General features: G+C 57.1%; 2 protein-coding genes across 6 annotated transcripts; both read right to left on the bottom strand.

Annotated features, from left to right (window-relative positions):
* Nucleotides 1-4: 4 nt before the first annotated feature.
* Nucleotides 5-15,190, bottom strand: RAVER1 (ribonucleoprotein, PTB binding 1). Of its 2 annotated transcripts, XM_058728075.1 has the most exons (14): nucleotides 14,928-15,190; nucleotides 13,284-13,350; nucleotides 10,264-10,733; nucleotides 6,087-6,278; nucleotides 5,781-5,910; nucleotides 5,343-5,437; nucleotides 4,359-4,446; nucleotides 3,853-4,064; nucleotides 3,652-3,745; nucleotides 3,440-3,576; nucleotides 2,595-2,669; nucleotides 1,961-2,101; nucleotides 1,477-1,560; nucleotides 5-1,379 (listed from the first exon to the last, which is right to left on the bottom strand). In XM_058728075.1, exons 1-14 carry the CDS (start codon nucleotides 15,144-15,146, stop codon nucleotides 1,233-1,235), a joined length of 2,151 nt encoding a protein of 716 aa, XP_058584058.1. In that variant the 5' UTR covers nucleotides 15,147-15,190; the 3' UTR covers nucleotides 5-1,232. The 2 variants fall into 2 exon arrangements, with proteins under 2 accessions (XP_058584058.1, XP_058584057.1); XM_058728074.1 differs by having other exon boundaries at nucleotides 3,440-3,745.
* A 690-nt stretch (nucleotides 15,191-15,880) lies between these two features.
* On the bottom strand, nucleotides 15,881-24,604 carry ICAM3 (intercellular adhesion molecule 3). 4 transcript variants are annotated; one of them, XM_058728078.1, is made up of 9 exons: nucleotides 24,512-24,604; nucleotides 24,271-24,358; nucleotides 23,552-23,643; nucleotides 22,449-22,715; nucleotides 17,833-18,138; nucleotides 17,207-17,494; nucleotides 16,611-16,865; nucleotides 16,248-16,496; nucleotides 15,881-16,162 (listed from the first exon to the last, which is right to left on the bottom strand). In XM_058728078.1, exons 3-9 carry the CDS (start codon nucleotides 23,631-23,633, stop codon nucleotides 15,969-15,971), a joined length of 1,641 nt encoding a protein of 546 aa, XP_058584061.1. In that variant the 5' UTR covers nucleotides 23,634-23,643; nucleotides 24,271-24,358; nucleotides 24,512-24,604; the 3' UTR covers nucleotides 15,881-15,968. The 4 variants fall into 4 exon arrangements, with proteins under 4 accessions (XP_058584061.1, XP_058584059.1, XP_058584062.1 ...); XM_058728076.1 differs by lacking the exons at nucleotides 24,271-24,358; nucleotides 24,512-24,604 and adding an exon at nucleotides 23,768-23,893; XM_058728079.1 differs by lacking the exons at nucleotides 24,271-24,358; nucleotides 24,512-24,604 and adding an exon at nucleotides 23,738-23,857.
* Nucleotides 24,605-25,194: the final 590 nt, after the last annotated feature.

Here is a 25,194-nt window from a genome sequence, read left to right as displayed (position 1 = left end):
GCTCTTTCTTTAAAACCATTTACTTACAAACTTTAATTCAGCAAAGGAAAGTCTGTGAGAGGACTGGGGAGACGACACCCCCCTGGAGTGGATGTGGACCCCCCCAAGAGTCTGGGGAGAGAAGCTGGTGGCCCAGCCGGCCAGGGGGAGGGGCCCAGGCTCTCCTCAGGCCCAAAGGTCCTGCTGCTGGGCAAGGGCAGAGCTTATCCACCTGAAGTTGCTGGACTCCCACTGGGCCCACAGGAGGCTGGGAGGCCAGCTCCAGGTGATCTAGCCTGGGGATGGAGAGGTGGAGCTCATCTTCAACATGGGGGTGGGGTGGGGTGGGGGGAGACAGCAGAGGCTCAGTGAGATGCACAATACCCCACTCCCACAGACTGACAGCAGGACTGGTTTGAGCTGGCAGAGAAAACCCGTCTCTGCACCTAGGCCTGGGCAGGAGGGATGATGAGTTGGTTTGCCAAAACCAAGGCTTTGGCCTTTTACTGTCCCCAGAGTGGGGACTCTGGGTAGAGGGGCCCAATCCCCAGGCCAGAGCCATTTGGTCCTGAGTCAAGCTTCCGGAGCTCGGCATCTAAGAGGCTCTGACCGCAGGGCCTGGGACCCGGCTTTAAGGCATCAGAAGGTGAGGGAGCTGTGGCAGGAGGCTGGGGACCCCGAGCTGGAATACAGGCCAGAGTGGGCAGGCAGGGGTAGGGCACATCCATGCCTGCAGCAGACAGGACAGGAAAAGGGCTGAGCCATTTCAAACCGAAAGTGTGGAATGAAGGCCCAGACAGGCTGGACCTTGAAGGAATCAGAGCTGGGGGTCGTCCTGGATTGTTTAAAAAATAATACAAATTAGAAAAGGAAACAAAAGTCAATCGTCAAAGTTAAAAAAGGGGGACAGTCTCTGATCCTCACGGGAGGCCAGGGGAACCTCCAAGGCACTCGAAAGGCCAAGATACAGGAGTGACGAGGCAGGAGAGGACTCCCAGAGAGACAGACACAGGCGGATACAGGGGAGGGGAGAGAGAGCTGGCCAGGGCCCCTCTCTCTTAAGGCTGTAGAGTTTCCGTGCCGGGAGCTGGCCCCCAGACTCCCCCACACTCCTTGGGTTCCGGCTGGTTGGTCAACAAAGTCTTTCAGAGATTTTTCTATTACTGAAAGGGGGAGAGGGAAACACAAACAGAACACCAGAAAACCCAAAAGCAATTCGGTGCAGGCCCTTGAGCATCTCTGGCGCCGGCCCCTTAGAAAATCCTCTTGCGTTTCAGGTAGGAGTCTGCGTAGTGGCCGCCGAGGCCCTGGGAGTGCTGGCCAACGTAGCTGCCTTCTGGACTGGGCTCGGGCGAGGGCAGCAGGTGGGCAAAGCTGCGTTTCTGGCCACCCAGCGGAGTCTAGAGACAGAGGGGAGGGGGTGGCACGTCAGGGGTCATCTGGGGGCCACCGCTCCCCAGCCCCACGTGCTCCCGTTGCCCCTCCCCAGCTCCATACCTTCAACAGGTGGCTGTGGCCGTTGGGCCCAGGGCCGAGGCCCAGGAGCCCTTCTCCAGAGCCCAGTGGAGAGGAGCCGACCGCCTGGGAGACATGGGAGAGAGATGGAGTGGGAGAGGAAGCAGCCCCCAGGGCGAAGGCAAGGGGTTTCGGGCTCAAATCCTGCCTCTGCCACTCATTAGCTAGGAGACGGGGGGGGGGAGATTACTTCTCTCTGAGCCGGTTTCTTCATCTGTCAACCGGGGCTAACATCACCCACACCGTGGGCTACCGGAGAGGGAGTAAAAGGAGGCCAGGAAGGCTGGGCAATACCAGGTGTGAGCCACACAGGTGTGGGGAGCACAGCCTGTTTCAGGCCGGCCCTGAGCAAAGCTGACCCCTGCTCTGTCACCACCCCAGGCTTGGCCCAGGCACCAAGGGTCACAGGGCCTCCCGCATCCTGCCTGTCCCTGGGGACCTGTCCTCAGCTGGGGAGGCTCCTCACCTTGTTAAGGTGGCTCTGCTTGAGGCCAGCCTGCAGGCCACTGGTGAAGTAGGAAGTGGGCGAGCCCGAATAGAAGTGGGAGAGGGGCCCCCCGCCGCCCCCGCCGCTCCGTTCACCAAAACCACTGGGTGGGGGTGACATCTGCAGAGAGGGGGCCGGGCTGAGTGAGACAGATTATTGAAGAATCCAACCCCTTTTGCAGACCCTCCCAAATGACACTGGGCTTTGTCCCGTGACTAGCTTTGGCCAACAGGAGAGTAGCATGACTGTAAAGGCCTCTGGGAACCTCCCTTCCTCTTGGGAACCCCGGAACCACCACCACACACAGGACAGCATCACAGGGTGGCCTGCTGGAGGATGGGCTCCACATGCAGCAGATAAATCGCTGCAGCTGAGGCCTCTGCTGCAAAGTATGTGGCTAAAACCACTGCAGACTGCTGAGCCCCAGCTGTGCTGTCATGTGACTGTCACGTCATGTGACTGCAGAGACCCCCCCCCCCCCCCACACACACACCAGGAAGAATGGTGAGAAAAAATGTTTGGTGTTCTAAGCCACAAAGTGGTGGGGCCGCTTGTTAGGCAGCACAGGCTAACTGATACACCCAGGAGGGGAGATGGACAGGGCAGCTCTTACTCTGTGTCGGCTGGGTCCGTGGGGCCCTAGAGCTGGCTCCCGTGGGTGGGAGAAGAGCCGCCGAGGTCCCACGTCCTGAATGAAAGTGGGAGAAGCACGCTGGGTTGGAGTCTGCACCAACCTCACCCCTGGCTGAATCCCACAGCACAGCTGTTACTGGGGAAGTGCCCCCGCCAAGAGGGGGCACGCTCTACTGTGTGGGGGCAACTTCCCACTGCAGGTGGGGCAGCTGCAGTGAGACAGAAAGTGTGCCCCATTGCCAGGAGTGGTGACACCCTGGCCCCAGAGATGGCTGCTGGGAAGGCATGTGGCTCCCATGGACCTAGGTGTTCGGAGTTCTTCAAGGCCGGCGAGGGATCCGGGTTGTGTGAACTCTTCTACATGTCAGCAGTGACGTTTATTTCAGCTGTTAAATTTTTTAAAACCCAACGTGGACCAAACGTAACGTAACACAGGGGTTACACAGGTGGCCAGGCTGCAACGTCTGAGCTAGAGGAGGTTGGAATCATAGAAGGAGCAGCTCTCCAGTGACAGAGACAGGAATCAAGGACGGGAGAGCAGGACAGAGACCGACAAGACACTGATCCTGGTCTCCAAGGGGAAGCGCAGCCTAAAGTCTCTGGGGAGAAAAAGACAGACAGGAACCAGGTCTGATGGGCAGAGACAAACAGACAGGAGACTCAGGGCAGGGACAGTGTCTGGCACATTCTTCTCTGTCTCCCTTGTGCTTGCCAGGCAGCCAGTATTAGCGAAATACTCGTTTGGAGGATGACTTGGATCAAGGGGACAAGGGGCCACGGCAGCGGCCCTCGGGAGGGCGGACCACATGGGAGCTGGGTACTCACCGAGGGGTAGTCGAAACCATAGCTGTCGGGCAGCCCTGGTTCAGGGGGCAGGCGGGAGCTGGCGAGAGGGCTGAGCAGGCGGGACTTGAGCTGGAAGGCTTTGCTGCTGCCACCACCTCCGCCACCGCCTCCGGGGGCTGGGGGGTGAGGCAGGTGGCCCTCAGCTGGGCGGCGGCTTCTCCCTGTGCCTCCCCAGCCCCGAGCCTCCTTACCCGCCAGGTTGCTGGCTGGGAGTAGGCTGTGTAGGTTCAGGTAGGGATTCAGGGGGATCCGGAAGTCCTTTGGGGGTTCCCCCAGCAGCGAGACCTGTAGCAGGAGGGCTGGGTTCGTGAGGGCCCCTGGCAGGCGGCACCTTGTGGGGGGGTGGGGGGTGGGGAGGCTGGAATGGTACTGGATGTGGGGAGGAGCCTTACCCCAGGGGGCGGTGGCAGAGGCCCACTGTCTTTCTGGAGGCTTCTAAGGCCAGTGCCTCGGAGGCCCACCGGGGCAGGGGGTGGAGTGAGCTGGGCTGCTGGGGGACCCAGGCCTATGGCTTCCCGGTCACCCCCAGAGGGGCCAAGCAGTGGCGGCAGCAGAGGTGGTGGCTTCCCTCGCCGGGGTGGCAGCTCCGGGGGCAGGGCCCCCCCTACAGAGAGAAGGAGGTGTTGGTGTCCAACCACACTAGACCTGTCTTCCCCGGGGCCCTGAGCTTGGACAAGGATCAGTAGGTACGTGCTGGGCAATGAACAGACCCCTCTGAGTACATCAACTCCCAGGATGCTCACAGCCACCCTGGGAGGTGGGGGCCCAACGGACGGATGGGACTATTGAGACCCAGAGACAGTAGGTCATTTTCCCAGGCCCAGTGAGGACAGGGGCCTCAGGAAGAGAAAGTGGGAAGGGGCCCAGAAAGATGAGGAGAGGCAGGGGTCTGTGTTACCTGCAGACAGCTCCCCGAGGAGGGGGTTGGCCGGCTGGGCCCCAGGCTGAAGGGTGCCCAGGGGAGAGTCTCCCAGGATCCCAGGCTTCTGGAGACAGAGCACAATCAGCTGGAGATGGGCCAGGGTGGCCTGGGCAGCAGACAGGTGGCACCCAGGGTCTCAACAGTCACAACACCCAGAGTGCAGGCCACGGCCGGTCACGGGCAGACGCGCACAGCGTCCCTCAGTGTCTGCGACATCTCAGCCATCACCCATCCAGCTGTCCCATGGGGACGGAGGGCCTCCTGTCTGCCAGGGCCCATCTGAGACCCCGGGGAGCCCCAGGGGGCGTGCACCATATGCTCAGCGCGTCAGGGCCTGTCCCCCCACACAGGACAGTCCTTCCTAGGCACACTGCCCACACCCAGCCCCCCTGATTATTACGGAAGCACAGTGTCCAACACAGTGTGTGTACCAGCCACGCAAGGGTGAGCCCCTAATTCCCTAATCCCGTCAGTTACTGTCAGACACACCCGTGTCACTGACGTGGCCCTGACACACAGGTCAGCGGCACGTGTGTCCGTGTGCGGCGCGTCTGCTTGCAGGCGTGTGCGCATGCCTCCTGCGTACGGGTCTCTGCGTACGTGCACCGAGAGTGGTGACGTGGCGTATGTATTTCTATGCGCGGTATACCTATCTGTGTGTGCCTTGGTCTGTACGGGTCCCCCTGTATGCGCGCTGAGGAGGTGGGAGCGAGAGACCGCACTCCTCCCCCGCGAGGCCTGGACTTTCCTCCCTAGACTGAGTCCCTTCCTGAGTCCCGAGCCCCTGCGACAGACCAGGCCACGTACTGAGCCCCACAGACACGACCAGATGTCCCATCACCCCAGTGACGGCAAGCCCCCCCGGCAGATGCGAGAAGGGTGTGAGGTGGAGAAACGAAGGGCTGGGGAGTCCGTGCGGACGAGGAGGTCCCGGGGGCCCCGGGCCGGGCACGCACTTACCTTCTGACCCTGGGTCTTCAGGGCGAGCTGCAGCAGTGCCGTGGACAGGGCCGGCCCGCTGAGGAGCGGCACGGCTGGAGGTGCGCCCAACAGGCCTGGGGGAGACCGGGAAGTGAAGAGCAGACCACGGATGGAAGCCTTTGCCCCGGTTAGGCGCAACCCCGGGCCCGAAGCTCCCAGAAAGCAACTGACGTGCCCAAAAAAGGGGCCCAGGAAAGGGAGTCTGCTGTGGGGCGGGCCGGCCCCTTCCCACCACCCTGCCTCACTTGCCCCAGTGAGGGGCTCAGGGCACCAGCTCACCCTGGTGACTGCCACTCACCCCAGCCCCTGCTCGTGGGTTCAAGTCCCTGATAGCTCAGATGGGAAAACGGTCTGGGGGGGCTGGGGTTCTGAGCGCGATGGGGACCGCGGCCGCCACTCTGCCTGGCCCCACCTTACCCTGCTTGCCCCCTGCATTGCCATGGAGCAGGGGGTTCAGCAGCAGCTGGAGGGAGGCGGAGGGCCCCAGGTTGTTGAGCAGCTGCAGGATGTTGGGCTCGGGCAGGAGCCCTTTGCCCCGGTTGAGGGCCTGCAGAGAGAAACAGAAGAGCGGCTCAGGGCGCCACCCGGCCACGGGGAGGCCGGCTTGCCCCTCCCTCTCACCCCCAGAGCCCAGCTGGCACCCTGACTTTCCCAGAGAGGAGGGCTCGCCCCCCGGTCCCCCCCCCCCCCCCCAGGGGCACCCGTCCCCAGGCACACACTCACCGTGGCCTGGGCGGCGATAAGCGCAGCCAGCATGCTGCGGCCAGGGGGCCCCGGGGCACAGAAGGAGACTCGCAGGTGGCTGCCCCCCAGTGCCAGGCCGTCCGCCCGCTGCTGCGCCTCTTCAGCCATCTCTGCCGTCTCGTACTCCAGCACAGCGAAGCCCTTCAGCTGCCCATCCTGCCCATATGCCAGCTGGCGGGGGCGTGGGGCAGGGGGAGGCAGACGTGAGCACCCGAGTGACAGTGGCCACCCTCACACGGAGTGACCACAGCGACCAGACCCGGATCATGACAGCAAACTCACCAGAGTGGGTGGGTTCTTGGTCCTACCCTCTTCCGAACCCTGTTCCTGCACTGGCTCATGGAATCTTCTCAATGGCCCTAGGAGGCCGCACCCTACCCACTTTTCAGAGGAGACAACTGAGGTTCAAATAGGTCGACGTGCCCAAGGTCACACAGCTGGTGGGAGGGCAAAGCTGGGACCTGGCCTCGCAGGGGTCAAGCCCCCTGGGCCTCTCGTCAGCGCCACTTGGGGGCCCTGATGGGGGCTGCCAGGCACAGGCAGCCTCAGGGAGGCAGGCTGGCACGCTCGGGTTATAGAGCTGGGAAGAGGATGCGCTGGCAGGAGACGAGGTGGGTGGCTGCGAAGCGCTGCTCAACCACGAGCCTCAGGCTGAAGACACGGCAGCCGGGACCGGGAAGGACACACAGCCTGGGGGTGAGGCAGGTGGCTTCAAGCTCAGGTTCCAGGCTGGCAGGGCCGGGAGGGAGGGAGGCCCCTCCACCTCCCTTGACGGCAGCCCTTTGGTACTTCAGGCCCACCACCCCCGATCCAGACTCTGGGGCCAGATGTGTTCCAGGATCAACGCTGTTTGGGAGAGAGGAGGATGCGGCCCGCGCTGTGTATCACGTGTCCGCTCCCCCAGTGGGGTCGAGGCTCCCATGAATCAGACACACAGATAACTCTGCAGCAAGGCACAAAGATAAAGGCCACAGATGGCCCCTTGTCAGGTCAGGTCAGAGCCTGTCACCAACTCAGGGAGCAAACCTCTGGGTTTTCAGGGCATTGTGGGTGCCGGAATCGTGGGCTGGTGGTGTCCCAGAGCAAGCAGATACTGGAAGGACACCCAGTGGGACCTTGCACGCCCATGGGCTGGGTGCTGCAGGAGCTGTTTCACCACATCGCAGAGGCAGGCACTGTCAGCATGCCCACTTAGCAGGTGAGGAAACTGAGGCTCAGAGAAGGGGAGTCCTTTTGCTCAGGCCACAGAGCTGGAGCCGGCATCAGATGAGGCCAGGCTGATGGCCTTAAGGAGACTACCTGCCTCACAGTGGCTATGGCGGTCTCAAGAACCAATGATGCTCGGGGCGCCTGGGGGGCTCAGTCAGTTAAGCGTCCTACTCTTGGTTTCAGCTTAGGTCATGATCTCACGGTTCATGAGTTTGAGCCCCATGTCGGGCTCTGTGCTGACAGCTCGGAGCCTGGAGCTTGCTTCAGATTCTGTGTCTCCCTCTCTCTCTCAACCCCTCTCCCGCTCATGCTCTGTCTCTCTCTCTCAAAAATGAATAAACATAAAAAAAATAATTAAAAAAAAAAAAGACATTTAAGAACCAATGGTGCTGGGGTCCCTGGATGGCTCAGTCGGTTAAGTGTCCGATTTCGGCTCAGGTCATGATCTCCCGGTTTGTGGGTTCGAGCCCCGCGTCGGGCTGTGTGCTGACAGCTCAGAGCCTGGGGCCTGCTCTGGATTCTGTGTCTCCCTCTCTCTCTCTGCCCCTCTGCTGCTCATGCTCTCTCTCTCTCTCTCTCTCTCTCAAAAATAAATAAACATTAAAAAAAAGAGCCAACAATGCTCCTCCTGGTCCCCAGTGATGCACAGTGTGGTTTGGAACCAAGACAACGTCCATCCACAGAGGACGGCGGAATCCACGAAATGGAAAATATCGCAGCCTCAACAGGAATGAGAAAGCTCTCATGCCTAAACACGAAAATGTGTCCAAGAAAGCGTGTAAGAACCAAACCAAAGCAGCCATGGCAGTATCTGGGTCAGGGAAAGGGGAACGCAAGGGCATATGAACATCTGCTTGAAATGCATGATAAAATCACCCTGGAAGGAGACACAACAAACTGGTTTGAGCAGGGGCTGCAGGCAAAGGCGCTGTGGGGCCGGAGGGAGACTTTGCCAGTGACCTTTCTGGACGTGCTGAGTTTCAAAACAAGACTGGACTGCCCATTCACAAAAAAAAATAAAACGGGAAAGGCTTCTTACAACACCCAAGGTCTTACGATACGTGCTCTATTCATGTTTATGGCATCAGCATATCAGATGTGATGTAAATTGGCCTGTGAGCTACGGGATTTCCTTTCAACATCTCGGTTATGTTGAAAATGACACTCCCCAGCAAGACAGCAAACTCCCAGCTCAGCATCCAGCCTTCCTGGGAGGTGAGGGTGACCACCTTAAGAATGTGGGCTCCCCGCACCCCCCAGGGTCAGCTGACTGACCTTGACTCCCAGCCCACCTTACTGGCAGGCCTATCACTGCACATGCCCATCCCTGGGCCTTGTTTTTTTCATCTGCAAGGTGGGGCCAGCAAACAAACCCACCTCAAAGGGTGGTTGTGGGGATTCAAGAAGCTGCTCCACAGTGACAGAGAAAGGTCGTGCCCTAGGTGTGCACCTGCTCAGTGCCCGCACAGGGTGGCTCCAGCCATCAGCCCACCTCGACTGAGCACTCCACCTTCACCTCTGACCAAGGCCCAGATGCACACCTTCTCACGACATGCCCTGTCTCACAGATGAATAGAGAGAGGGGTCAGAGGGCAACCAAGGCTTCGTGGCTCCCACCTAGGGAGATTAAGGCTCCAACTGCAATGTGCCTGACACCTGGGCCTGTCCTCCATTCAACCAGGACACCTACTGTAAGTGGAAGAAGGAACAAGCAGCCAGTCACAACAACCCAATCACCAAACACTGTCAGCCCCATTTCCGGATGGGGAACCTGAGGCTCAGAGTGAGAACTTGGTGGTGGTCGTGGCCCTGCTGTCCTACCTCCAAGAGAGGATGTCGCTGTCAAACTAAGTCATCTGTCCTGAGCCCCACCAGAGAGCCTAGCACACGGCAGGAGGCCTACCCAGGGACAAGCACACAGTAGATCCCCAACGGAAAGCAGCAGCATGACCGAATGCAAAGGGAGCAAGGAGAGGGGTTCCTAAGGTGTCGAAGTCCCCAGGCCCAACACTCCCTTTACACAAGGGAAACAGGACCCACCCATGGCCACAGAACCGGGGTCAGAGCCATATACCAGCCTCCACCACGCCGGCCTGGGGCTCTGGAGCCAGGCCACGGCACTCCGATCCCGGCCCTGCCATGCCCTGGCTGTCCAGCCCTCGGCAGGGCGCTTGAATTCTTTGCGCCCCCTGAAAATGGGGATATCACCTGCTTCTCTGGGGTGTATTAGGATGAGGGGACTCCAAGGAATGTGCTCGGTGGGTGCTGAAGGAATGTCCCCGCTGGGGGTCTGCGGGCGAGACTATCTGCCGGCTGAGAACCGGGCCTGGCCCGTTCTCCCCACACTGTGCCCATCCCGGGGCTCGTGCCACACACACAGAAGCGCATGACAAATGTGACTCGAATGAACCAGAGACCATTTGGCCAACGTGATGTGTGAGTATCGACTCCTTTCTTACGGAGGAGGGAAACCAAGACTCAGAGTGAGTGAGTGACTGCCCAGAGCCACAGAGCACGGCTGGAATCCAACCAAACCCAACTTCCTGACCTCAAGGCTTACATGGACCGTGGGCTTCTCTTGAGCCACCTCCTTCGTGCCAGGCCTGGGAGCCAGCAGGCACTCAACAAACCTGATCAACACGAGAGCGAGAGGTGAGCGAGCCTCGCGCTGAGCTTTCACCAAGGTGGTCTCACCTGCGTGTTATAGGAGGACCGAGGCCACGAGATTAAGCAAGTCGCTAAAGGGTTCGCAGGGATTTGAACCCCAGCCCTCTGGCTCTTAGCTGGGCTGTCACCCCCTATACCACGTGGCTTTTCAAACAAGAACCCCATTCAAAGTGGCACTGCCGCTGTCTTACTAAAAGGGACCCGGGAGATTAGGAAAGGCAGGTGACTTCAAACGGCCCCTCTGAGGTGCGCTGGCCCCTGCACTGGGCGCAGGGCTCACCTGGCAGAAGGTGGGCGTGTGGACCACTGACAGCGCCCGACGCAGGGCGTCCACGTCGCTGAAGCCAGGGGGCAGGCGGTCAACACAGAGGCAGCGGGAGTGGAGCAGGATGGGCGTCAGCTGCCCCGCGTCTGTCCAGTGCACGTAGAGGGTGCGCGGGCCCAGCGGCTTGCCCAGCAGGTCCGACTTGGCACGGGCGGCCGAGTCCTTCTTCATGTACTCGGCGAAGCCATAGCCCTTGGAGTGGCCGGTGCGCTCGCTGTAGACCAGAAAGCAGCGCTCCAGGCTGCCGAAGGGCCGCACCAGCTCCTCGAACTGCTGCTGGGTGAAGCTGGGGGGCAGGTTGGCCACGCACAGCAGGGCGTCCGTGGGCTGCAGCTGCACCGACAGCTCCCGCTCCCGCAGGCGGCTCTGGTGGAAGGCGCTGATGGCAGCCTCGGCCTGCTCCCCGTTCAGCAGGGTCACGAAGGCTGCAGCGGGAGGGGGAGGAGGGCGGGGGTCAGCGGAGGCCGACCCTTCACCCCGGGGCCGCCCGCCACCTCCCTTTAAGCCTCCTCGTGTGACTTTGGGGTATCCAACAACTGGGACATTTCAGGCACCAGCCGGATGAGACGGTTGCCAGCCTTAACGACTGCTACAGGCGTCTCCTGCCTCCGTGAGGCCTGCTTCCTGCCCCTCGTCCGCGCTCCCAACCCACAGCAGTGCTCGCCTACTGCGGGCCTGGCTGGGTCCTAAAAACTTGCTAACTCAGGTGACACACGGGAGTGCTAAAGCATGTGGTCACTGGGGCCGGGGTTTCCGCTCCAGCCCCTGAATGGCTCTGGGGTCTCCGTGTCTTCACGTGAAATAAGAATAACGTACTCCTGCCCGCCACCGTCTCGCCAGCAAGAAAAGAGGCCCAGAGCAGAGCCTCCTGCCCGAGTGAAGGAGTCCGGACTTGAACCCAGGCAGGCAGACCCCAGAACCCTGCTCTGCACCCCTCCCTCACCACCTTTCCAGGCCACCAACACCTCTCAAATCCAGGCCCCTGTCACCCGCCACAGCCTCAGCCCCCACTGCCACTCCTGGTTTGCTCTCTCCACCCAGCAGCCACAGGGAACTTTTCAAAAGGATAATCAGATAATGCCACGCCGGTGCCCAGGGGTACCTCACTGCAGGGGCCAGTGGCTCCTGCGTGGCCTGGCCCACTGGCCTTGCTGGCCCTCTCCCACCTCTTGCTGCTACTTCCTGGACTGTGCCACGCACACTCTGCCTCGGGCCTTTGCACCGGCTTTTCCCTGAGCGTGGAACACTGACCTCCAGGATTCTTCACCTGGTTAACTCCAACCCACCCTACAGTCGGCCTGCAAACATCACTTCCCCCACAAAGCCTACCCTGACCGTTCCTGTTTCAGATCCCAGCTCTGTGCTCTCACAGGGCTCTGCAGTTTCTGGTCCAATGGTCATTTCACCTCCACGTTTGCAGCGGTTTGAATAACAGCCTTTTTCACAGACTAGACTGTCTCCGTTTGGTTAACAGCTATGTACCCAGTGCCCAGCACAGGACATTCAGCACTCATTGTGGGAAGACTTTATGAATGAAAGTGTCATTTAACTTCTGGATCCTCGATGCCTCATACATCCTCATATTAGATGCCCAGTAAATACTTCTGACTCATTGCCCCTGTCAATATTTTACTAAGCACCTACCAGGTGTCAGGCTTTTTAGGTATTCTAGTGTGTTTGGCCTCATGAATAACTCAAGCAGGTCATGCCCAATCTGCTGGTGAGAAAACTGCGGCTCAGGAGGGTACATCACTGGCCTGTGGCCACAGAGTGAGGATAGACCGGAACCTGAACCCAGGTCCATTAGTCTCCAGGGCCCAAGATCTTAACTACTCTAGGCTGCAAGGTGAGTCTCGAGGGGTTACTTGTCCTCAGCTACTTCTCACCCATCTTAATAGATTGCAAGAAAAGGCCCTGGAAGGTTTAAGGCAGAGACATCCACAGAGAGCTTCCCATGCAAGGGGTGGGGGTGGGGGTGGGGGGGTGCCAAGGCTGACAAGACCCATCTTTGTTCTCAGGGAACCAACCACTCGGTGTGGGAGGCAGGTGAGTGAGAAAGTGACAATGGTCCAGGGTGACAGTGCCATGACGGGTGTGGTGTTCAGGGCACCGTGAAGATGGCAGAAGGGACAGCTAAGAACACTGGGAGAGGGTGGGGAACCTGGGTGGCTCAGGTCAGTTGGGCATCTGATGTTGGCTCAGGTCATGATCTCACGACTCGTGGGTTCAAGCCCCTCGTCCAGGCTCTGTGTTGACAGCTCAGAGCCTGGAGCCTGCTTCAGATTCTGTCTCCCTCTCTCTCTGTCCCTCCCCCACTCACACTGTCTCTCTCTCTCAAAAATAAATAAACATTAAAAAAACAAAACAAAACAAAAAAAACACTGGGAGAGGGAAAAGCCTGGAACCTTATGGGTGCCCGAGGTGCTGGTGAGGCTGGGGCACATCCCTGCAAGGCAGAGTCAGGAGAAGGCTCTCGGAGAGTTTTGGAGAGAGAAGAATAGTCAAGGTTAGGACCAGATTGGATCAGATTTGCAACTAGATCAGAGCTGGCTACTAGGGGAGGACAAGCAGGGGCTTGAAGTCAAGGAGGCAGAGAGGCCAGCAGGAAGCTGCCAGTTTGGAAGAGATGGAGAAGGTACGGATCAGAAGGAAGCTGAGGGATGGAAGGGCACCGACTGTTCTGGAGGGCTTGAAGGAGAAGGCCAGACAGGCCTGGGTGACTGGCTGGCTGGGGGGATGGGCACGGGGAGTGGGGAGCCCCATGCCCAGGTCGGGCAGCCCAGGGGAGGAACACCAAAGCTGCCCCACAGTGGGTACCCAGGATGAAAGACAGACTGGGACAACAGTCTGTCCTGCCCTGACCTAGGGGACAATGTTGGGCCTGAAGTTCAAGAGAGGAAGCACTGGGCCTGGACCCTCCCAGCTTTAGGGGCTGTCACCTCCTGCCACTAGCCCAACCCACACGCCCCACAAACCTGTCCCTTTGTATTTGTCCACAAAACAGTACTTGAGCTCATAGTCGCTGAGCAGGTCGTGCACTTCCTGCGGAGAAAGAAGCCAAAGGATACGGAGTCACCAGGGGCTGAAGGGAGCCACCCAGTGCCACCTCCACATGGACCAGCTAAGAAGGCAGATCAATTACCGGACCCGTTTTACAAAGGAGGAAACAGGCTCAAATCAGTTACTTGTCCAAGGACGCTGAGGCCACTCTTGGCAGAGTTGGGATGCAGAGCCTAGCTGCAGACTCCAAGCTTTGAACTAACACAACACACCGAAGAGTAAGCTGGGTCTGAGTTCAAGTCCCAGCTCTGCGGTATGCCCCTTAGGGAAATAATTTCAACCCATCTGAACTTCAGTTTGCAAGTCTGACTCTTTCCGACAACTGGACAAATTACGCATTAGCCCGTTTTGTAGATGAAAAAAAAAGCTGAGGCTCAGAGAGGCGAAGGAACATGTCCAAAGTCATGCAGTTGGTCAGGGCAGCAGAGGGAATGCCACCCAGGGGTACCTGACTGGGGACCCTGTGTGCTTAATAAGCCCACACTGCATGGCTTCACCTGCCTCCCAATTCCCTCGGGCTGACAGGGCTGGCCTTCTTGCAAACCAACATTGAGGGCAAGCTCTGAGCCAGCTAATGCCAGACACACTGTGCACCCCACAGGAGATAAAGTGTTCTCACCGGAGAGACGGTAAGCACTAGGAGGACCAGCTCTAGAAAAAAACTAGACCATGCTTAGTGGCACCTGACCTAGGTCTGTCGCCAAGTCACACCCCTTCCCTTCTGGGACTCCACCAGCCATGTGCCTACCTACGGGCACGGGCACGGAGAGTCAGTGACAGATGTGCGGCTGGGTCAGAGAGCAGAGATTTTTCAGCAGCAGGGAGAAGGAACCCATCCCACTGCGGTGCGGCAGGGCAGGGCCGACTAGATGCAATCTCCTTGGGTCCAAAGAGCACTGGGAAGCCCTGCCCCATGTAGGCCCCAAAAGAAGGGCACCTCGGGCCAGATTAGTGTGAGGTGGGGGGCAAAGAACAGTGCCCCCCCCCCCTTTCCTGCAGGTCTTTGAGCTGGGGACAGGAGTCTCTATTTTTCCAAATTAATCCAGGGGCTTTGGGGAAGAAGAGACCCCAGAAACGACTACAACTTCCGGATCTCTCAGAGGAGTTGATAAACGCGTGCTTACTCTAGCCAACCCTGAAACTTCTGGATACGAGGTCCCGCCACCCCAAGGTAGAGGGGGTGGGGAAAAACACAATCAGAGGAAGGACCAACTGCCATCCCTACTTCCACGGCCCCACTATAGCAGCCCATTCACAATTCCCAACAAGGCCAAAGTTGCCCGCCCCCTTCCATTCCCTGTCCTCTGAGATAACTTGGTTTCGTCCAAGCCCGTGGTCGCCCCTAGCAACGTCCTCCCTCACTCCAAAGTTGGTTTCTCCTTCCATCACCGCCCCCCCATCCTGCTCTTGGTTTCTCCCGAACCCGCACAGATCCCGCGCTTGGACTCTCCCGCCGACGCCCCTCAACGGAGCCCAGTGTTGGTGTCGCCCGGTTCCCCCCGCGCACGCGCACAGTGGTATTTCCCGCCACGCTCCCCCCCCCCCCCCCCCCCCCATACCTGGTTGGTCACGTCCCCCGGGAGGCCCCGGATCAGTATCTTGCGGCGGTTACGGAACTGGCGCTCGGTATGTTCTAGGCGTTTCCGGATCTCCTCTGGATCTAGCGGCGGCAGTTCTTCTTCGGGTGCCCGGCGCTCCGCGACATCGTCAGCTTCAACCTCGGCCCCTGTCTCCGGGCTCAGCGGGGGCCGGTGAGTAACGGACACGTCGGCCGCCATCTTGGGAAACCCGGCGCCTTCTGGGACCAGCGAGCCTGGGCGGAGCGGCATAGAGCGGCAACGAGGGCGCGCCCGCCGATTGGCCAGGAGAAGCCCCACCTCCTTTTCCACCCCCTCGGCCCATTGGCTAAGGCCCAGCCCGCCTCTCAAGAGTTCAAGCCGCTTCTGGGCACCACAGGCCCCACCCCTTTCTGCCAATAAGTTGTCACTCAAAGAGGGGCGCCTGGGTGGCTTAGTCGGTTAGGCATCCGACTTCCGCTCAGGCCATGATCTCACAGTCCGTGAGTTCGAGCCCCGCGTTGGGCTCTGTGCTGACAGCTCAGAGCCTGGAGCCTGGTTCGGATTCTGTGTCTCCTTCTCTCTCTGCCCCTCCCCTGTTCATGCTCTGTCTCTCTCTGTCTCAAAAATAAATGTAAAAAAATTAAAAGAAATTTGGGGTGCCTGCATGGCTTAGTCGGTTGAGCATCCGACTTCGGCCTAGGTCATGATCTTGCAATTTGCAGTTTGTGAGTTCGAGCCCCATGTCAGGCTCTGTGCTGACAGCTCGGAGCCTGGAGCCTGCTTCAGAGTCTGTGTCTCCCTCTCTGCTCCTCCCCTATTCACGTTCTGTCTCTCTCTGTCTCTCAAAAATATATAAATGTTAAAAAAAAAAAAAAGATTAAAAAAAAAGTCACTCAAAGGACGCAAAGCACAGTGGGTGAGCTCCTTAGCGCAAGTGGAATCAAGCAACAGACTCCGGATTTTCAGGGCTTTATTGGTGTGGAACCAGGGATACAGCCAAACCCCTATCGTCGTTGGTCCAGCATCCCCCAGGTTCGAAGCTCAGGACGGCCCCTCCCCCACAGCCTCCTCGGGCTGCCTAGACGTCAGGGGCAACCAAGTGCTCCCCTGGTTCACTTGGTAAATGTCACTCCTCTTCTGCAATCCGAAGACGTACACTAAGGCCGCAGTGGTAGTCACCAACCCCAGGGTCACTAACACCACCATGACGATGGTGACAGCATGGGCATTCCGACCTATGCAGAGAAGCAAGGAGTATAAACACATGCACTCTCCCCGCGTGGGTTGCCCATCTGGATCCAAAACCCCGTTTTGGCTCACCCTGAACGTTCATCACCACGGTCACAGTGTATGTGCCTCGAGAGCTGACTGCCCGGCAGGAGTAGGTACCACTATAGTTTAACATGACGGTAAATGGAATCCCGACGGGCACCTCATTCCAGGAGCCTTCCTGAAAACAGTGCAACTCGGGGTCCGGATTGCCCTGGGCCTGGCACCGCAGGACATTGGTGGTTCTGTCTTTCCACGTCAAGCGCTGGGGACATTTGGCTTGGTCAATCTTGGGACCGTCTATGAAACGGTCAAATGATTAGACATACTGGAGTCACAGCGTGGCAAGGAAGAGTAATGTCTTCCCACCAAACAAGGGGAGCAAGGGTTTAAAGGTCAGAGTGACCTACTCACACAGAACACGCAACTGGACGCTCCTGTTCCTGTGTAAGATCTCCCTGTCCACCTCGAGCGTGGCATTGCAGGAGAAGTTGCGCCTGTCATCCCTCTCGGTGGCGATTAGCTGAAGCTGGGCAGGCTGGCCAGGGGCCGCAGCCGGAACTCCCTCCAACGTAACCTGGACTCGGGCTCCGGCCGCGCAAGTCACAGTCACTTCGGTCCCCTCGGAGGCGCTGGACTCACTCAGGTTTAGGATGGGCCCCCAGAAGCCTAAAAGCGGGGCCTTGCCCTGGAGTTTACTGACCACCCACCTCACATCGGATCCCCGCCCTCCGTAACACCTGTTTCGTCTCGAGGTATCAGGCCATGCCTTTCTGCTACTCTGCGGGTCCCCAGCGCCTACCCCCCCCCCCCCGCCCCCATCCAACTTGGGACACTTGGGCTATACCCTTAGTTACTTAGACCCCGCCCACACTACAACCCCTCCCACTCTGGAGACTCAGGCCCCACCTCTCCAGTCTAGTCTTCGTCATCTGTGCGGCGCCACACGGCTACCGAGGCCGCGCCCCTTGTCCCGCCTGTCGAGCCGTCTTGGCTCCGCCCCCTCTTACTGTAGATGGTCAAGTTCTCCCGGGCCTCCCGGCTGTCGCTCCCCAATGTCAGGTTGCAGACAATCTCCCGAGCGCCCTCCTGCTCCGCGCTCGCTGTGACTGTAGCTGTGGCCGTGATCGTATCCCCATGGCTCTCGACAGCAGGAGTCAGCATCTGGTTCCCCAGGGCCAGTTGGACTTGGGCCTCGGAGGCCGGGAACAGCCGGTCCAAGGTGCAGTTCACGGACCACGTCGTTCCCACCTCCAAGAGCCGGGGGACAACGAGGTGTGGGGGGGTCACGGGCAGGGCTGCGGAGAAGGGCAGGCGTGAGCAGGAGGAGGTCTCCCAGAACCGTGAAAGGGTCTCCCCTTACCCCATGACTCGTTCAGTGCCCCCAACCACGGTCCTTTCCCAGAATACCTTGCGGCCTGGCTCACCCCCTACCCAGAATACACCCACAGAGCCTTCTCGTAGGCTACCGCGGCCGCGAGTCTCCCAACGGAAGCTGTGCACGGTCCAGTAGCCAAGGGCATGCCTTCCCAGAAGCCGTTGAGGTCCAGTCCACTCCGTTTTCCAAACCCTCCCGGCCAGGGTGCTTCTACTCTGGCTTAGCTCATAACCCACCGTCCGCAGTCCCTTCCCTCACCGAAAGTTCGGAGCTGCCTGGGGGCCGAGCTGTTCTGGAACAGACCCAGCCCTCGGGACCGCAAGTCCAGTTCCGTGCGGCACGAGAAATTGGCGAGGTGGTCGTCTCTGCCCGCCAGCACCGTGACCGTGGCCTCGGCGGGCTCCCCGACGGCCGGCTGCCGGCTCAACTCCTCCTCCCCGCGGAGCAGCACCACCGTGAGGTTAGTCCGGGGCGCCCCGCCGGCCACCTGGCAGCGCAGGGTGAGGTTTTCGCCCACGGGCTGCCAGCGGGGCAGGGGGCCCAACTCCACGCGCTCCGGGAACCCTGGGGTAGGGTTGGGGGTGGGGGAGAATTGCACTTAGCAGCCAGCCCTGCAACTCCCACCCCAGAGAGCAGAGAGGGGGCTGAGGGTGCCCCAGTGCAGAATTGAAATTTTGAATAAACCTGGAGAGCTTACTTAGTATGTGCCTGCAGAAGTGTTTGCTATTGTCATTTAGCATCATGATTATTATTTCCTGTTTCGTGGGACACCTTGCCAGGCACTGAAATAAAGTCAGATTTTCTGTTCCGGAGAAATTCACAGTTAAGGGAAGGGAAAAAAAAAGAAGGAAGGAAGGGGACCAACTTATGACCACATACAACATTATTAGTACTCATAAAAGTTCCTGTTTATTTAGAGTTTTCCTTAGACTTTCCAATTTAAAAAAAATTTAAGTTTATTTATTTTGACAGAGAACAGAGCACATGAGCGGGGGAGGGGCAGAGAGAGAGAGAGAGGGAGAGAGAGAGAGAGAGAACCCTCAAGCAGGCTTTGCGTGCAGTCAGCACAGAGCGTGCTGTGGGGCTTGAACTCCCAGACTGTGAGATCATGACCTGAGCCCAAGTCAAGAGCCAACACTTAACTGACTGAGCCACCCAGCCGCCCCTCCTATTCCAAATGCCATCCACCTTCATTCACAGGCAACCAAGTGAAATCTTCTCTATTATTCTTCTCCTTTACAGATGGAGAAACTGAGGCCCAGAGAGGCGAAGGTGAGATGACCTATCCAAGGGCACATAGTCAGAAAGGGGCCCGGCTGGGTTTAGAAGGTGAGACTCCCAACTCCAGACCCGTGTATTCACCTGCCTCCTTTTTTTTTTTTTTATAATGTTTATTGATTTTTGAAGTGGGGGGCAGATGGAGAGTCCAAAGCTGACAGCAGACAGCCCAGTGCAGGGTTCGACTCATGAACTGAACCATGAGATCATGACCTGAGCTGAAGTCCAGACGCTTAACCGACTGAGCCAGATGCCCAGTCACCTGCCTCCTTGATGTCACATCTAGGGACTCCCATGGCTACTCCCAGCTTCTGGCCTGGATTCTGCCTTGGCCTCTCCCAGAGCCTGGCCCAGCCGCCCCCCCCCCCCCGCCCCCAATCCATCTGAGGCTCTCCAGGCTCTTACCAGGGCAGCCTCTCAGGATGCTCTGACACAGTCACGAGGGACTCAACACCCCCAGGCTGGGTCCTCTCCCCGCCGCAACCGCAGTGTCCCTCTGAGGCACAAGTACCAAACCCTGGGCCTCCTTCGGGAAACATCTCATACCCTCAACGATTTGAGCCCGGATCTCAGCTATCACAGAGGCCCGTGTACTGGCTGCCATGAAAAATATTTCACATCTTACTACAGGGAAGTATAGCTTTTCAAAAGTTCCACGACACCATTTCACTTTTATGAAAGACGTGCATTAGTACTAACGGAAAGAAATCTGGAGTATTTCCGCTTTTAAGAAAAATGGCTGGGAATGCAAGCTGGTGCAGCCACTCTGGAAAACAGTCTGGAGGCTCCTCAAAAAACTAAAAATAGAGCTATCCTATGACCCAGCAATTGCACTACTAGGCATTTATCCACCGGATACAGGTGTGCTGTTTCGAAGGGACACATGCACCCCATGTTTATAGCAGCACTATCAACAATAGCCACAGTATGGAAAGAGCCCGAATGGCCATCGATGGATGAATGGATAAAGAAGATGTGAGACACACACACGTGCAAACACACACACACACACACAATGGAGTATTACTTGGCAATCAAAAAGAATAAAATCTTGCCATTTGCAACTACGTGGATGGAACTGGAGGGTATTATGCTAAGTGAAATTAGTCAGTCAGGGAGAGACAAATATCATATGACTTCACTCCTATAAGGACTTTAAGAGACAAGACAAAACAGATGAACATAAGGGAAAGGAAACAAAAATAATATAAAAACAGGGAGGGGGACAAAACAGAAGAGACTCATAAATATGGAGAACAAACTGAGGGTGACTGGAGGGGTTGTGGGAGGGTGGGTGGGCTAAATGGGTAAGGGGCGCTGAGGAATCTACTCCTGAAGTCATTGTTGCACTCTATGCTAACTAACTTGGATGTAAATTTTAAAAAATAAAAAATAAAATTTTAAAAAATGGCAAAAAACGAAAATAGCATGCAGCTATACAGAGAGCAGTTATACAGAGAGCAGGCACCCTGCACGGGGAGGGTGGTGCCACCAGGCTCCCTTCCCGGGATTACACTCAGCATCTCAGCCGCAAGTCCCCAGGGCTCTGATCTGTGTCTGTGAGCATCAGTGCTTTATCTCCATTTATTTTGTGCATCTGTTAGCAGGATGTGTCCTAAGGTCTCAGGATAAGACTAGGAGGGGCGCCTGGGTGGCTCAGTCAGTTAAGCGTCGGAGTCTTGATTTTGGCTCAGGTCATGATCTCATGGTTTGTTGAGTTCAAGCCCCGCACTTACAGCATGGAGCCTGCTTGAGATCTTCTCTCTCCCTCTCTGTCTCTCTCTGCCCCTCCTCTGGGAGAATGCGCTCTCCCTCAAAATAAAGTAATAAGCTAAAAAAAAAAAAAGCCTAGGAGAGGTTATTTTTGGGGTCTGGGAATGCTCAACATTTTTTCAATATAAATTAATTGGTTTTTCACTTTCTATCATTTTGACTTATAAAAAGTTTCATAGGAATGCTTTACTTTTGGACAGTAGGAGAAACCTTTATTTACGATTTTAGAATATTTAACAAAGAGGCCCCCATTGGGGCACCACTGGTCAGAGATGATGATAGGCCAGCAAATGCCAGGAATGCTCAGGAACTCGGGGTTGGGGTGCGACGGGCTAGCCGCAACATGGAGCATACGCCAATTTCTACAGTGTAAACACTGCCTCGATGGCCGCTTTTAAGCTACCCAATGCGACACAGGGTTGGGAAAAGGTGAGTACAGTCGGCTCCGGTGAGCCAGGGCCTACAGGCTCCCGCAGAGCCCTGGACAGAGGCATCTGAAACACACACAAATGTACGCCCTCTACAGAAATGCGGACACAAAGATATGAATGCATCGACATGTACTGACACAGACATCCACGGCCACTCACACACGGACACACACATTGACATAGAAAACACGCTTACACAGATATACACACAGGTGTGGATACTGACGTACACAGACCTGTACATTCACATTCACACTCAGATACACACACACAGACACGCGTGTGTACTCACACAGACACACAGAGATGATGACACACATACATACGCTCACAGACACGCACACAGGTACACAAAACGGATACTGGCCCACAGCAGGAGCCTACACATGGTCACACGCACACACTACGCTTATCTAGGAAAGCTTCACAAAACGGTAGGTTCCATGAGTGTCCGTACTCTATTTTCTCGTCTACTGTATTCTTTTAAGTGCAGAGGGATTCTGGCAGGAACCATAAGAAACAGGGGACTCCCGGGTGGCTCAGTCGATTAAGCATCCGACTTCAGCTCAGGTCATGATCTCACGCGATTCATGAGTTTGAGCCCCGTATTGGGCTCTGTGCTGACAGCTCAGAGCCTGGAGCCTGCTTCATGTGTCCTCCCTCTCTGCCCCCTCCCCACTGGTTCTCGCTCTCTCTCAAAATAAATAAATAAACATTAAAAAAAAGAGAGAGAAAGAAACTGGTAACAGTGGGGTCTGGGAAGGAAGACTCATCTGTTAGGAACAAGGGCTTGAGGGCCAGACTACCCACTTCTCCAGGCTATGAACCCTGACAAGCAACTTTACCCCGTTGAGGCTTAAATTCCTCATCTGTGAAATGGGGCTCCTAAATGTACCTCCCCCACCTGGGAGACTTCTTAAAGACTGAATGAACCCCTAGTGTCCACACTTAAAACAGTGACCACTCGCTGCCAGCACAAGGCAATGGAGGTTTAACACACACCTTTTTATACTTTTGGATTTTGAAACCACATGCATGAATGATTAACTGCTGTGAAAATAAAAGTAATACATAAAAGACATGAGGTATCATTTAAGAATCCTTGTTGGGACGCAAGTTGATTTCACAGCTGCTGCCCTGGCATATGGTTGAGATGTAACTCTCTGTCTCTGTCTCTGTCCGTCTGTCTGTCTGTCTGTCTGTCTCTCTCTCTCTCTCTCTCACACACACACACACACACACACACACACACACACACATTCAGGTCCAAGCTCTGGGTCAGAGCCCTCGTTCCTTTCTGGAGACTCAGGGTTCCCTGCTCCCCCGCGCCACTGACCATGTACCCCCACTACTGCCCAAGGCCAGTGCCACCTCCAAGGCACAATCACTCACGGTATACTGTGATGTCAGAGGAGGCTGTCATCTGGAAGCCATCGCAGAAGCCGGAGCAGAGGACCTGGCTGTCACTGGTCACACTGCTGAGCTGGAAGGCTGCCCAGCCCAGGCCATTGCCCACTGGCTTCTTGGGTAGGGATGTCTCCAGAGTGATGAGTTTGGGATTGGGGCAATCCGTGCTGCAGTTTACCAAGAAGGACCCTCCTGCAGGCAGCACGGGGTTCTGGGGCTCCACCCTTAGTGGGAACTTCTGCCCCTGGGCACCTGTGGGAACAGAGGGACACTGCTGTTTGTTCCAGTGCCTCAATCTACCCTTCTGCAGGCCCCACCTTTTCACATTCACCATCATGAAGTACCTTCATGGTACTTCAGTCCGGTGGGGAAGACGGATGATTGATCAGGAACTGGGGAAGGGGCGCCTGGGTGGCGCAGTCGGTTAAGCGGCCGACTTCAGCCAGGTCACGATCTCGCGTCTGTGAGTTCGAGCCCCGCGTCGGGCTCTGTGCTGACAGCTAGGAGCCTGGAGCCTGTTTCCAATTCTGTGTCTCCCTCTCTCTCTGCCCCTCCCCCGTTCATGCTCTGTGTCTCTCTGTCCCAAAAAAAATAAATAAAAAACGTTGAAAAAAAATTAAAAAAAAAAAAGGAACTGGGGAAGCCTCCGAGGCAGGCTAGGGGAGCCCCTGATCCAGACTGTAGGAGGAAGCATGTCAGGGAAAGCTTCCTGGAGGAGGGGACAAATCGGAAGGGAAAGTAAGAACTGGTTATCTGAGTGAAAGGGAAGTGATCCTGGCAGAGGGAAAAGGAGAGACAGAGGTCCAGGGAGGGACTGTGCGTGCGTGTGTGTGTGTGTGTGTGTGTGTGTGTGTGTGTCTGTGTGTGTGTTGGGTCAGGAGACAAGTCACAGGCAGGAGAGCCCTGAAGGCTGAGTTAAGGAAACCATAACTTTCTATTGAGGCCAGTGATGAGCCCCCTGTCAGGTGGGAGTTTAAGGAAGTGTTGCGGCAGCCAGGGCAGCAGAATGTGGAAAGCTTTGCTCTCTCCATTCCCCCACCCTCCCCTGACCCCCCAACTCCAGCCCTCCCCAGGCTGACTTGCCTCACCTGGGGGCAGCAGACAGCAGACCAGGAGCAGGGAGATAAGTGTGGTCCTGCAGGCCCCCCGCAGCAGCCCCGAAGGTGACATCGTGGCCAGCCTGCAGGAGGAAGTTGCCTTAATGAGGTGCAAGGCAGTGGGGAGCAGGCGGGGCACCCCGGGGACGGAAGCACAGCCACAGTGGTTACAATTACAGAAGTCCAGGGGCTGCTCTTTGCCCCGACCTGGGGAAGGGCAGAGGGGATGTTCTGTGGCCCAGAGGGTCCAGAGTGGGGGACCTAGCGACGACGTGGAGGGTGCTGCTGGGTCGTGGAAGGGGCAGACCTGACTTCACATCGCTGGCCTCTAAATGCACTGACAGGAAATGCTAACGCAGTCGGCTTCCTTTGTTCTCAGCACAAGGAAGACACCTCCTTCCTGATGAACTTGGGTGAAGGGGGGGGTGTCCTGTTCCCAGAGAGGAAGTTAACACGGGATCTCCTGACAGACATTGTCCTTGAGGTGATAAGGTGGGATTTCAAGCTGACAGTGGGGGGGACTTCTAGGCAGGGTCTAAAAGCGCAGTGGGAGATCTCAACATTCCTTGTGGGGGCGAATAAGAGATTTGGGGGTGACAGTTGAGGGACCCCTGAGATGAGGGAAGATGTGAAAATGAACAGAGCCTACATGTATTGGGCCCTTGTGACTGGCTGTGTGTTGACTGAGTGGCTACTGGGGGGCCCTTTACCTCTGAAGATCTTCGAGGACCCCCCCCCTTCCCCGTGGGTCATGCTGAGGCCGGGCGTTTGGGGTACAGCCGAATCTGGAGCCTCCATCTGTTGAGGATGCTACTTGTAACTGGTCCTCACCCCTGTCCTCCGCCCCCCTGCCCACCCCTCCGGGCAGCCGGTTTCTCCACCCCAAGAGAAGGGACTGGGGGTCAGGTGGACCCTAAGACTTCCATCTACTCCGTCTCCCCAGCTTCTGACCTTCCTCTCGCGCCTCCGCAGCTCCAGAGAGGGACCTGGCCGGGGTCCTTGATGGCACCCAGCTCCCATGTCCTCTCCCCGTCCTGAGGCCACGCCCCCTCCTCTCTCAGCCGAAGCACCTTCCCCCTCCAGTCGGGTCTCCCCCCAGTCCGTTTCCCACAAAGTCCCGCGAGATCCCCTAAAACCAAAATCAAAAGTATTTGTAAATAATACTGGTATCGCCCACTTTTCTGAAGTTCCGTTACGCCACTTCACGTTTACGAAAGACCTGCGTTAGTACCTGTTTTTGTGGAACCGAAAGAAATCTGAAAACGATTTGCCCTTTTATGAGAAAAGATGAAAAGCGAAAATAGTACTCGGCATTGGTTTTGCAGTGGACGTCGCAGAGGCAGGGAGAGGGACACCGCCAAGCCCCGTCCCGGGGATTACGCGCAGCATCTCAGCCCCCAGCCCCCAGGGCTCTGACCTGTGTCTCTGAGCATCCGTACTTTATCTTGATTTACTTTGTGCATCCGTTAGTAGGATGTGCCCTAAGGTCTCAGAAAAAACGAAGAGAGGTTATTCTTTGGGTCTGGGAACGCTAACAATTTTTTTCCTGTATGAATTAATGAGAAGTATTTCCTCTCTTTAAGCCATTTTGGCTCACAAAAGGTTTCATGGGAACGCTTTACTTTTGTATGGCG

The sequence above is a fragment of the Neofelis nebulosa genome, chromosome 4 (assembly GCF_028018385.1).
Source record: "Neofelis nebulosa isolate mNeoNeb1 chromosome 4, mNeoNeb1.pri, whole genome shotgun sequence".
In the NCBI taxonomy this organism is placed as follows: domain Eukaryota; kingdom Metazoa; phylum Chordata; class Mammalia; order Carnivora; family Felidae; genus Neofelis; species Neofelis nebulosa.
Note: the sequence above shows the minus strand (reverse complement) of the source record. Positions and strands in the feature narration are given on the sequence as shown.